The sequence below is a fragment of the Leopardus geoffroyi genome, chromosome D1 (genome assembly GCF_018350155.1).
Source record: "Leopardus geoffroyi isolate Oge1 chromosome D1, O.geoffroyi_Oge1_pat1.0, whole genome shotgun sequence".
Taxonomy (NCBI): domain Eukaryota; kingdom Metazoa; phylum Chordata; class Mammalia; order Carnivora; family Felidae; genus Leopardus; species Leopardus geoffroyi.
This window is the reverse complement of record NC_059329.1, coordinates 102,120,520-102,133,942: the sequence shown is the minus strand read 5'-3', so window position 1 is coordinate 102,133,942 and position 13,423 is coordinate 102,120,520. Positions and strand designations below refer to the sequence as shown.

Below are 13,423 nucleotides of genomic sequence, written 5' to 3'. Positions count from 1 at the left end.
GAGCCCCCCGAGTCTGGTGGGCAAAAGCGGAGGGGCCTGATGGACTGTGTTCCGACAGCAAGCGCGACTTAGCGTCTGGGAGGTCATAAGTTAACAGCTCTGCTCGGAAAGCGGGAAGGCTGGAGGACAAAGGGAGGGAGAGCTGCTGAGCCCCCGGACGACAGAGCTCAGTTTGGTGGGGAACAAAGGCGCTCGCCAGCGCCATCTCCCCCGCCCATCCCCCAGCCAAAATCCCAAAGAGAACCAGTTCCTGCCAGGGAACTTCCTCGCTCCGTGCAAACACCCAACTCTGTGCTTCTGCGGAGCCAAACCTCCGGCAGTGGATCTGACTCCCTCCCGCTGCCACAGGGCCCCTCCTGAAGTGGATCACCTAAGAAGAAGCGAGCTAAGCCTGCCCCTCCTGCCCCTGTGCACCTTGCCTACCCACCCCAGCTAATACGCCAGATCCCCAGCATCACAAGCCTGGCAGTGTGCAAGTAGCCCAGATGGGCCACGCCACCCCACAGTGAATCCCGCCCCTAGGAGAGGGGAAGAGAAGGCACACACCAGTCTGACTGTGGCCCCAGCGGTGGGCCGGGGGCAGACATCAGGTCTGACTGCGACTCCGCCCACCAACTCCAGTTATACACCACAGCACAGGGGAAGTGCCCTGCAGGTCCTCACCACTCCAGGGACTATCCAAAATGACCAAACGGAAGAATTCCCCTCAGAAGAACCTCCAGGAAATAACAACAGCTAATGAGCTGATCAAAAAGGATTTAAATAATATAACAGAAAGTGAATTTAGAATAATAGTCATAAAATTAATCGCTGGGCTTGAAAACAGTATAGAGGACAGCAGAGAATCTCTTGCTACAGAGATCAAAGGACTAAGGAACAGTCACGAGGAGCTGAAAAACGCTTTAAATGAAATGCAAAACAAAATGGAAACCACCACGGCTCGGATTGAAGAGGCAGAGGAGAGAATAGGTGAACTAGAAGATAAAGTTATGGAAAAAGAGGAAGCTGAGAGAAAGAGAGAGAAAAAAATCCAGGAGTATGAGGGGAAAATTAGAGAACTAAGTGATACGCTAAAAAGAAATAATATACGCATAATTGGTATCCCTGAGGAGGAAGAGAGAGGGAAAGGTGCTGAAGGGGTACTTGAAGAAATAATAGCTGAGAACTTCCCTGAACTGGGGAAGGAAAAAGGCATTGAAATCCAAGAGGCACAGAGAACTCCCTTCAGACGTAACTTGAATCGATCTTCTGCACGACATATCATAGTGAAACTGGCAAAATACAAGGATAAAGAGAAAATTCTGAAAGCAGCAAGGGATAAACGTGCCCTCACATATAAAGGGAGACCTATAAGACTCGTGACTGATCTCTCTTTTGAAACTTGGCAGGCCAGAAAGAATTGGCACGAGATTTTCAGTGTGCTAGACAGAAAGAATATGCAGCCGAGAATCCTTTATCCAGCAAGTCTGTCATTTAGAATAGAAGGAGAGATAAAGGTCTTCCCAAACAAACAAAAACTGAAGGAATTTGTCACCACTAAACCAGCCCTACAAGAGATCCTAAGGGGGACTCTGTGAGACAAAGTACCAGAGACACTACAAGCATAAAACATACAGACATCACAATGACTCTAAACCCGTATCTTTCTATAATAACACTGAATGTAAATGGATTAATGCGCCAACCAAAAGACATAGGGTATCAGAATGGATAAAAAAACAAGACCCATCTATTTGCTGTCTACAAGAGACTCATTTTAGACCTGAGGACACCTTTAGATTGAGAGTGAGGGGATGGAGAACTATTTATCATGCTACTGGAAGCCAAAAGAAAGCTGGAGTAGCCATACTTATATCAGACAAACTAGACTTTAAATTAAAGGCTGTAACAAGAGATGAAGAAGGGCATTATATAATAATCACAGGGTCTATTCATCAGGAAGAGCTAACAATTATAAATGTCTATGCGCCGAATACCGGAGCCCCCAAATATATAAAACAACTACTCATAAACATAAGCAACCTTATTGATAAGAATGTGGTAATTGCAGGGGACTTTAACACCCCACTTACAGAAATGGATAGATCATCTAGACACACGGTCAATAAAGAAACAAGGGCCCTGAATGAGACATTGGATCAGATGGACTTGACAGATATATTTAGAACTCTGCATCCCAAAGCAACAGAATATACTTTCTTCTCGAGTGCACATGGAACATTCTCCAAGATAGATCATATACTGGGTCACAAAACAGCCCTTCATAAGTTTACCAGAATTGAAATTATACCATGCATACTTTCAGACCACAATGCTATGAAGCTTGAAATCAACCACAGAAAAAAGTCTGGAAAACCTCCAAAAGCATGGAGGTTAAAGAACACCCTACTAACGAATGAGTGGGTCAACCAGGCAATTAGAGAAGAAATTAAGAAATATATGGAAACAAACGAAAATGAGAATACAACAATCCAAACGCTTTGGGACGTAGCGAAGGCAGTCCTGAGAGGAAAATACATTGCAATCCAGGCCTATCTCAAGAAACAAGAAAAATCCCAAATACAAAATCTAACAGCACACCTAAAGGAAATAGAAGCAGAACAGCAAAGACACCCCAAACCCAGCAGAATAAGAGAAATAATAAAGATCAGAGCAGAAATAAACAATATAGAGTCTAAAAAAACTAGAGCAGATCAACGAAACCAAGAGTTGGTTTTTTGAAAAAATAAACAAAATTAACAAACCTCTAGCCAGGCTTCTCAAAAAGAAAAGGGAGATGACCCAAATAGATAAAATCATGAATGAAAATGGAATTATTACAACCAATCCCTCAGAGATACAAACAATTATCAGGGAATACTATGAAAAATTATATGCCAACAAATTGGACAACCTGGAAGAAATGGACAACTTCCTGAACACCCACACTCTTCCAAAACTCAATCAGGAGGAAATAGAAAGCTTGAGCAGACCCATAACCAGCGAAGAAATTGAATCGGTTATCAAAAATCTCCCAACAAATAAGAGTCCAGGACCAGATGGCTTCCCAGGGGAGTTCTACCAGACGTTTAAAGCAGAGATAATACCTATCCTTCTCAAGCTATTCCAAGAAATAGAAAGGGAAGGAAAACTTCCAGACTCATTCTATGAAGCCAGTATTACTTTGATTCCTAAACCAGACAGAGACCCAGTAAAAAAAGAGAACTACCGGCCAATATCCCTGATGAATATGGATGCAAAAATTCTCAATAAGATACTAGCAAATCGAATTCAATGGCATATAAAAAGAATTATTCACCATGATCAAGTGGGATTCATTCCTGGGATGCAGGGCTGGTTCAACATTCGCAAATCAATCAACGTGATACATCACATTAACAAAAAAAAAAGAGAAGAACCATATGATCCTGTCAATCGATGCAGAAAAGGCCTTTGACAAAATCCAGCACCCTTTCTTAATAAAAACCCTTGAGAAAGTCGGGATAGAAGGAACATACTTAAAGATCATAAAAGCCATTTATGAAAAGCCCACAGCTAACATCATCCTCAATGGGGAAAAACTGAGAGCTTTTTCCCTGAGATCAGGAACCCGACAGGGATGCCCACTCTCACCGCTGTTGTTTAACATAGTGCTGGAAGTTCTAGCATCAGCAATCAGACAACAAAAGGAAATCAAAGGCATCAAAATTGGCAAAGATGAAATCAAGCTTTCGCTTTTTGCAGATGACATGATATTATACATGGAAAATCCGATAGACTCCACCAAAAGTCTGCTAGAATTGATACATGAATTCAGCAAAGTTGCAGGATACAAAATCAATGTACAGAAATCAGTTGCATTCTTGTACACTAACAATGAAGCAACAGAAAGACAAATAAAGAAACTGATCCCATTCACAATTGCACCAAGAAGCATAAAATACCTAGGAATAAATCTAACCAAAGATGTAAAGGATCTGTATGCTGAAAACTATAGAAAGCTTATGAAGGAAACTGAAGAAGATTTAAAGAAATGGAAAAACATTCCCTGCTCATAGATTGGAAAAATAAATATTGTCAAAATGTCAATACTACCCAAAGCTATCTACACGTTCAATGCAATCGCAATCAAAATTGCACCAGCATTCTTCTCGAAACTAGAACAAGCAATCCTAAAATTCATATGGAACCACAAAAGGCCCCGAATAGCCAAAGGAATTTTGAAGAAGAAGACCAAAGCAGGAGGCATCACAATCCCAGACTTTAGCCTCTACTACAAAGCTGTCATCATCAAGACTGCATGGTATTGGCACAAAAACAGACACATAGACCAATGGAATAGAATAGAAACCCCAGAACTAGACCCACAAACGTATGGCCAACTCATCTTTGACAAAGCAGGAAAGAACATCCAATGGAAAAAAGACAGCCTCTTTAACAAATGGTGCTGGGAGAACTGGACAGCAACATGCAGAAGGTTGAAACTAGACCACTTTCTCACACCATTCACAAAAATAAACTCAAAATGGATAAAGGACCTGAATGTGAGACAGGAAACCATCAAAACCTTAGAGGAGAAAGCAGGAAAAGACCTCTCTGACCTCAGCCGTAGCAATCTCTTACTCGACACATTCCCAAAGGCAAGGGAATTAAAAGCAAAAGTGAATAACTGGGACCTTATGAAGATAAAAAGCTTCTGCACAGCAAAGGAAACAACCAACAAAACTAAAAGGCAACCAACGGAATGGGAAAAGATATTTGCAAATGACATATCGGACAAAGGGCTAGTATCCAAAATCTATAAAGAGCTCACCAAACTCCACACCCGAAAAACAAATAACCCAGTGAAGAAATGGGCAGAAAACATGAATAGACACTTCTCTCAAGAAGACATCCGGATGGCCAACAGGCACATGAAAAGATGTTCAGCGTCGCTCCTTATCAGGGAAATACAAATCAAAACCACACTCAGATATCACCTCACGCCAGTCAGAGTGGCCAAAATGAACAAATCAGGAGACTATAGATGCTGGAGAGGATGTGGAGAAACGGGAACCCTCTTGCACTGTTGGTGGGAATGTAAATTGGTGCAGCCGCTCTGGAAAGCAGTGTGGAGGTTCCTCAGAAAATTAAAAATAGACCTACCCTATGACCCAGCAATAGCACTGCTAGGAATTTATCCAAGGGATACAGGAGTACTGATGCATAGGGGCACTTGTACCCCAATGTTCATAGCAGCACTCTCAACAATAGCCAAATTATGGAAAGAGCCTAAATGTCCATCAACTGATGAATGGATAAAGAAATTGTGGTTTATATACACAATGGAATACTACGTGGCAATGAGAAAAAATGAAATACGGCCTTTTGTAGCAACATGGATGGAACTGGAGAGTGTGATGCTAAGTGAAATAAGCCATACAGAGAAAGACAGATACCATATGGTTTCACTCTTATGTGGATCCTGAGAAACTTAACAGGAACCCATGGGGGAGGGGGAGGAAAAAAGAAAAAAAAGAAAAAAAAAAAAAAGAGGTTAGAGTGGGAGAGAGCCAAAGCATAAGAGACTGTTAAAAACTGAGAACAAACTGAGGGTTGATGGGGGGTGGGAGGGAGGAGAGGGTGGGTGATGGGTATTGAGGAGGGCACCTTTTGGGATGAGCACTGGGTGTTGTATGGAAACCAATTTGACAATAAATTTCATATAATAAAAAAAAAAAAGAAATATTTGTGAGGATATAAAGCAAAGGAAACTCTGTTATATTATTGATGGGAATGTGCATTTGTGCAGTCATCTTGGGAAACAATATGCAGGTTCCTCAAAAAATGACAAATAGAACTACCGTATTTTCCGGCAATCCCACTTCTGAGTGTTTGTTCAAAAGAATTGTATAAGATTTCAAAACAATACCTATACTCTCATGTTTATTGCAGTGTGATTCAAAATAACCAAGATAAGGGAACAAAATAAATGTCCATTGAAAGATAAAAATAAAAGAATTCTGTTTAAAGGACCAAAGGTTATCAGTTTTTCCAAGTCTTGCAGTACACTTTGGGAAGACAGTTTTTGCAGACTGGTTCTAATAAATATGTTTTGTGAATTTTAGTGTATTTTTCTTTGGAAATGCAGGTACACTTTGAGTGGCTTGGTTGCCTGACAACAGGTTTCTCCCTACATAAGTAGCATCCTCATATACATGATGACTCAGAACATACAAGTATACACCTATAAATGACTTTGATAATGCCTGTTAAATCCTAAAATATGATAGTTGCCCTACCAACGTGTGGTAAGCAAAGGAAATAACGGAAAAACAGAATGGTATACTATGGTGTCATTTCTAAGTACTACGTGGAAAACAAGTGGAATATTACCGCATTTCACAACACACACTAATGAACTGCTGGCCTGGAGATCAGATGTGAAAGGCAAGGAAGTAAAACAAACAGAAGATAATTACATGTATTTATGTGCATATGTATATTATTCAATTCAGATGCATTTTTAAATCTGCATATAAGCCATAAACTATGCAAAGAAACATGGCCAGAGTTGATAATTGAGCCTATGTCTGTCAAGCTATAGCATTCATGGAATAAAACAATATAGTTTTGACTATATATGTATTGTTCATTCAATCACCAAACATACATTGAACACCTATTACGTGCCAGGCTGGGGCATCAAGCATTATGTGATGACCATGAACATCCTTTTTCATTAATCTCATCTACAGGGAGAACCTGACACAGAGCCTGAACTCGCAAACCACAAGATCATGACCTTGAGCCGAAGTCAGATGCTTAACCAACTGAGCCACCCAGGCACCCCAGTAGGGTCTGTTACTATTTTGCTGGGCCCTTTCTTCATTTATGATCCAAATAGTGACCTCTGGACTCCTTGGAAAGCCTGTACTATAAAAATGATTTCTTTCATCTTTCTCAATCCCTACTTTCTTTAAAGAGGCTTTTATTTTTTTATTACCCTGGCTAAAATATTCTGCTACATTCTCTCTTGGTTCCTTGATTATCTTTATCACAGAAATAACCATGGGTATATAACCATTTTTAATCTCTTTGTCTTTCAACTGCACTAGCCTGACCTCCAGGAGGACTTTGCCTCTCAATGTGAACAGTACCCAGTAAAGTGTCAGGCACGTGAGAGGCATATGTAAAAATTTGTTGAATTAATTATTGATTGCAACATTCTTTGATTCCCATTTCCTATTTATTAAATAGCATCTTGACCCATGTCATAACCCAACACAGACACAAAAACTGGCAGAAATCGTGATGAAAACAATAAAGACAAGCCAAAATATTCTAAGGTCTTAGAGGCAATTGACCTCCTTCAAAGTCAGTGGACTAAAATTAAATGCTTTTTTAAATGTTTTATTTATTTAAATTCAAGTTGGTTAACATACTGTGTATATTGGTTTTAGTAGTAGAACCCAGTGATTCATCATTTATAGAAAACACTCAGTGCTCATCCCAACCAATGCCCTCCTTAATGTCCATCATTAAGCTCATCCCTCTACCCACCTCATTTAGCTCATTTAGCTCATCCCTCATTTAGCTCATCCCTCTACCCACCTCTCCTCCAGAAACTGTCAGTTTGTTCTTTGTATTTAAGAGTCTCTTATTGTTTGCCTCTGTCTCTCTTTTTATTTTTCATCCCTTTCCCTTATGTTCATCTGTTTTGTTTCTTAAATTGCACATATGAGTAAAATCATGATATTTGTCTTTCTCTGACTTACTTTGCTTAGCATAATACACTCTAGTTCCATTCATGTTGTTGCAATATCTTCTTTACCACATCTTCTTTATACATTTATCAGTCGATGGATATTTGGGCTCCTTCCATACTTTGGCTATTGTCAATAATGCTGCTATAAACATTGGGGTACATGTGTCCCTTCAAAAGAGCACACCTGTACCCTTTGGATAAATACCTAGTAGTACAATTGCTGGGTCATATGGTAGTTCTACTCTTAATTTTTTGAGGAACCTCCATACTCTTTACCAGAGTGGCTGCACCCCTTTGCATTCCTACCAACAGTGCAGAAGTGTTCCCCTTTCTCTGCATCATTGCCAACATCTGTTGTTTTGAGTTGTTAATTTGAGCCATATTAAATGCTTTTTTTAAAAAGGCCTTCAAGAGAGGACAGAGTGTGGTTTTCAATGAGTCACAGGTTACACAAAACATGGTTTATCTGCTAATTTCTTGGATTTGTTGCTACATTCCAGAAAACAAAACACAGAAGTATGGTTGAAAGAGTATTGTACCTGGAAAAAATAAGAGTGTGACCCAAGTTATGAGGTCATGGGCATTGATTCTTCATGTGCGCCAGGCTGAACATCTGTAAAAATAGAATTCACCTCCTTCTTAGGACACAAAAATCAATAAATCACTAGAGCATAGCCAACACTTTATTAAAGACTTTCAATGCATTCTGAATTTTACATGCATAAGTGTAAATACAGTGACAAAATCTCAGCAAGGTATTATATGAGTAGAGAGGATCAGGAATGTAAAAGGCCCTTTGCAAATTGTCTACTCCAAATGTGAAGGTGGTATTAGAGAGTGCTATGGCTACATACTTCCTGAATAATTAACTTTTTCTCATTTTGTTGATACATAGTTGACATATCACATTGTATTAGTCCCAGGTGTACAACATAATTGTTTGATATACATATATATTGCAAAATGATAACCACAATAAGTTTAGTTAACATAAATAACCTTATGTAGTTATTAATTTTTTTCTTGTGAAGAGAACTTTTAAGATCTGCTCTTTTAACAACTAACAAATGTACAGTATTGTTAACTATAGTCACCATGTTTATATTACATTCACAAGACATATTTACCTTGCAAGTAGAAGTTTCTATCTTTAACCGTAATATACTTGTTATTGGCTTTTGTTTAAAGAGTCAAGGCTAAGCTTCCAGAAAATTGAGAGATCTCAACACCTTGTGAGCTAAACAGAAGTAGCGTCAAGTCACTGATTATGATTCTAACATAATAATAAATTAACAGGGCTTAGCAAAGAGCCTCTCATACCCTAGTCACAAACACTGAGAATATTTTTTATTTTATTTATTATGACAGAGGAAAGAGAAAGAAGGCATGGGAAGGACAGAAAGAGAGGGAGAGAGAAAGAATCCAAAACAGGCTCAGCACTACCAGTGCAGAGCCTGATGTAGGGCTTGAACACAAACCATGAGATCATGACCTGAGCCAAAACCAAGAGTTGGAGGCTGAACTGACCAAGCCACCCAGGTGCCCCAGACGGAACGTATTCTTAAAGCATTGGGGTTCAATAATCCATGTACTTCAGTTTAACATTTTAAAACTCATTTCTGTTCAATGACAAGTGAGAAAATTGTAATCTGAAGATATATCACTTCTCAATGACACACAGTAATAAAAAGTGAATCTCAACACAAAAGTAGGACTCCCATCACCCAGCCCATGCCCTGCATCTTGTGTCTATATCACCTCTCAATCTGTAGTACAAATGGTATCTAGTTTACCTACTCAGAAGAAGATTCTTCTTCTCAAACGTCCTCCTGAATGAATCCTTGACCTCTTTGTTTCTCAGGCTGTAGATAAGGGGGTTCAACATGGGGATCACGGCTGTGTAGAACACAGAAACCACTTTATTGATGTCCAGCGAGAAACTAGAACTGGGGCGTACGTAGATAAAGAAGAGTGTCCCATACAGGATGGAGACAGCAGTCAGGTGTGAAGAGCAGGTGGAGAAGGCTTTGCGCCTCCCCTCAGCAGAGCGGATCCTCAAGATAGTGACCACGATGTAAATGTAGGAAACCAGGATGATCACACCACTGAGCACTCCTAGAGCTCCAGCCAAGATGAAAAGTAAAACCTGATTGACCTGGGTGTCTGCACATGCCAGGGAGAGAACAGGAAGAAGGTCACAGAAGAAGTGATTGATGGTATTTGGACCACAGTAAGGCAGGCGAAAGGCAAACGTCGTATGCGTTATGGCGCTTATAAGACCCATGGTATAAGGCCCTACCACCAGCTGCACACAGATTCGCCGGGACATAATGAGTGTATACAACAAGGGCTTACAGATGGCCATATACCTGTCATAAGCCATGGAGGCCAACAGAAAACACTCTGTCACTACAAACTGACCAAAAAACCATAACTGGGCAGCACAACCCAAGAAAGAGATTACTTTTTTTTTCACAAAGATGTCTGTCAACATCTTGGGACCAATGACAGAAGAGGAGCAGACATCCACAAAGGACAAGTGGCTGAGAAAAAAGTACATGGGAGTGTGGAGCCGGGAATCCATCCAAATGAGGGTGATCATCCCCACATTTCCCAGAAGAGTGACCAGATAAACCAAGAGAAACATCACAAACAGAACAACCTGGTGCTGGAAGCAATTTGTTAAGCCCACAAATAAAAACTCAGTCACCAAAGTTTGATTTCTAAATTCCATTTCTCTGATTTAATCTGTAATGAGAGAAAGATTTTTCATTACAATTAATTTATAATTCTTTTTTTTTTTTAATTTTTTTTTCAACGTTTTTATTTATTTTTGGGACAGAGAGAGACAGAGCATGAACGGGGGAGGGGCAGAGAGAGAGGGAGACACAGAATCGGAAACAGGCTCCAGGCTCTGAGCCATCAGCCCAGAGCCCGACGCGGGGCTCGAACTCACGGACCGCGAGATCGTGACCTAGCTGAAGTCGGACGCTTAACCGACTGCGCCACCCAGGCGCCCCAAACGCATGTGTCAGAAGTGGGATACGAACCCACGCCTCTATTCAGAGACCAGAAAAAGATTTTCATTACAATTAATTTGTAATTCAATTGTTTTTAAAAATGAATTTAACTTCTTTGGGGCACCTGGGTAGCTGGTAGTTGGCTAAGTAGTTGACTAAGTAGTTGACTAAGTAGTTGACTAAGTAGTTGGCTAAGCGTCTGACTCTTAATTCTGGCTCAGGTCATGATTTCATGGTGCTTGGATTTGAGCACCTAGCCAGGCTCCAAGTTGACAGCATGGACCCTCCTGGGACTCCCTCCCTCGCCTCTCTCTTGGCCCCTCCCTCACTCTTGGGCGTGCACCCTCTCTCTCAAAATAAACAAATCAATGTAAAAAAATGAAGTTAACTTCCAACAGTTTTCAAGTTCATAGGGTAGACTGAGAGATCACACTCTTGACTTCTACCTCCAAATGGCCATCCTCAGTATTTGCTATCTGTGTGATACTAAACGCTGAACCTCTCTCAGCACTTTAGTTTATTCCCGATCACAAGATTTTGAAGAAAATCACAGAAGTGTAGACCGAGATGTGACCTTTTGTGACCTTCTAAAGCAAGTCCTCTAACTGTGCAAGATCCCATTTTTTAAAATTCCTACATTGCACAGAGTATCCTTTAAGAAATATCTTATAGACAAAAAGCATTATGTGAATTTTTATGAACTCAGGCAAATACCTTATCTACCCTAACTGTAGGTTCAGGGTATTAGAAATGTAACTTCTTTGCCGATTCCTTTAGACTCTAGATAAACAGTCAGTTGTGGTGTGTAAAAGACAGACTTGTGATTCCAAAAAGGCGGGCAAGCTCATACCTGGGAGGATGGCTTTGACCAGGGATTAAAATCTTCCACAGGATCTCCTTGGTGACACCTTACAAACAGCTACATTCCTCCAGTCATTGGTGCATGTACCCATTAATCTCATCAAAGTCCATCAAATTTGTTAGTTCATCAAAGAATAAACTAGTTCTTAAATATTGAGTGAGTGTTGTAACCAATTAAGTACTAATAGGAGCTGGGAAAGAAAATCAATAATTTAGGGATGAAAAGGACACACATGAGCATTTATCCCAAAGAAATGAACATTGATGCCCACACAAAAGCCTGTAAATTTTGTTGACACAAGCTCTATTCATAATGGCCAGATATCTGGAACAACGCAAATTCCTACCATACATAAATGGTTAAACAATCTGGAATGTCCATACCGGGGAATACTATTCCGTAAGAAAGAGGAAAAAATATGATACAGATACAAGCTTGAATGGATCTCAAGGTCATTACACTGAGTTGAAAAAAAGCCCATCTCAAAGTTCAGAACTCTATTTTTACATTATCTTCTCAGAATGGTAAAATTATAGAAAGGAAGAACAGGTTAGTAGTTGTCTGAGATTGGGACAGGCAGGGAGGGTGAAGGTGCGACTGTAAAGGTGTAGCACAGGGACATCCACGTAGAGATGGAAGAATTCCGTACCTTGATGGTTGAGCTGGTTAAACAAATCTCTCTCCACACGAAGTAAAATGGTATAGAGCAATCCACACATCACACCAATCTCCATTTCCTGTATTTGATGCTGTGCTGTAGTGGGTAAGATGTAGCCATTGGGGAAACCTGGGTGAAGGGGATGGGAGCCTCTCTGTACTACCTTTGAAGCTGCCTATGAAAATTTGTCTCAGAATAACACTCTTTTATAAAAGAAAAGGGGGGTGAATGAACGGGAAGTGAGAGAAACATGAAGTAAGGGTAGTCCCCAAATAAAACGGGAAACTGAGGAAGACAAACGCACATTCTGGATGTTGAAATAATCATAATGATTACAACAGCACAATCACACAAAAATGCCAATGGGCTGTGCAGCAGGAGAAGTATCCTCCTGTGCAGCAGGAGAAATCTAACATTTTTCCCTGGTAAGAAAGCTTGAAAGGGGTTTTGCTTAACAGGAAGTTGAATAACAGGAAGTAATGAAATGGAAACCCACTCCTGTTGTCCCAGAAGCAATGGAGCTTGGAAAGGAAAGGCCTGGTGGGGCAGAATTTAAGAATAGTCAGAAAAGCTATACTGTAGTTAGTGACATGTTTCCAGAGTTTAGTATTTTCTAAACATGTAAAGCCATTGCAGGTCATTTATGTGTGTATTAGCTATTTACTCAAAGAAGATAAAAACATAGTGTTCTCAGTGCTACAATACATTTGGGTTATGAAAACATTTTATGAGGATGAAACTAGAATTTCCCCATCTATGATCTCAACCAACTCAAACTATCGTGTGAAAACAATAGTTTCTGACTGTCAAAATGCATATTGCTTTCTTTTTTCCAACCTTGCTTAATGCAAAAATTCTAGCATAGAGCCATCGTGATCCTAGATATGCATGTGACTTAGGGTGGGAGCAGCATGGAATTCAGGTCAGCTGGTTCAGTGGTTTGTTTTCTACTTCTAAAACTCCTTGTAGGGCAAGTGAAGAAATTAAAAGCCAAAGAGGCCAAGGCCTCTTCTTCGTTCCCATGAGCGTCCCATTGTGCATAAATCTTACAGCACATTTCACTATCTCTATGCCAAACACAAAATTCAACCAACTTGTTCATTCAAGTTAGGTCATTTAAAGCAAGAGACACGGATGGAATATTTCACTTGCACCAA

General features: G+C 40.2%; 1 protein-coding gene across 1 annotated transcript; it reads right to left on the bottom strand.

The window, feature by feature from the left end:
- Nucleotides 1-9,189: 9,189 nt before the first annotated feature.
- Nucleotides 9,190-10,498, bottom strand: LOC123602705 (olfactory receptor 1002-like). Its single transcript, XM_045487174.1, has one exon. It carries the CDS (start codon nt 10,458-10,460, stop codon nt 9,516-9,518), a length of 945 nt encoding a protein of 314 aa, XP_045343130.1. The 5' UTR covers nt 10,461-10,498; the 3' UTR covers nt 9,190-9,515.
- Between the last annotated feature and the right edge of the window lie 2,925 nt (nt 10,499-13,423).

What these genes read in the sequence shown, in the direction of transcription:
- LOC123602705 (XM_045487174.1), bottom strand. Translation starts at nt 10,460, where the DNA reads ATGGAATTTAGAAATCAAACTTTGGTGACTGAGTTTTTATTTGTGGGC.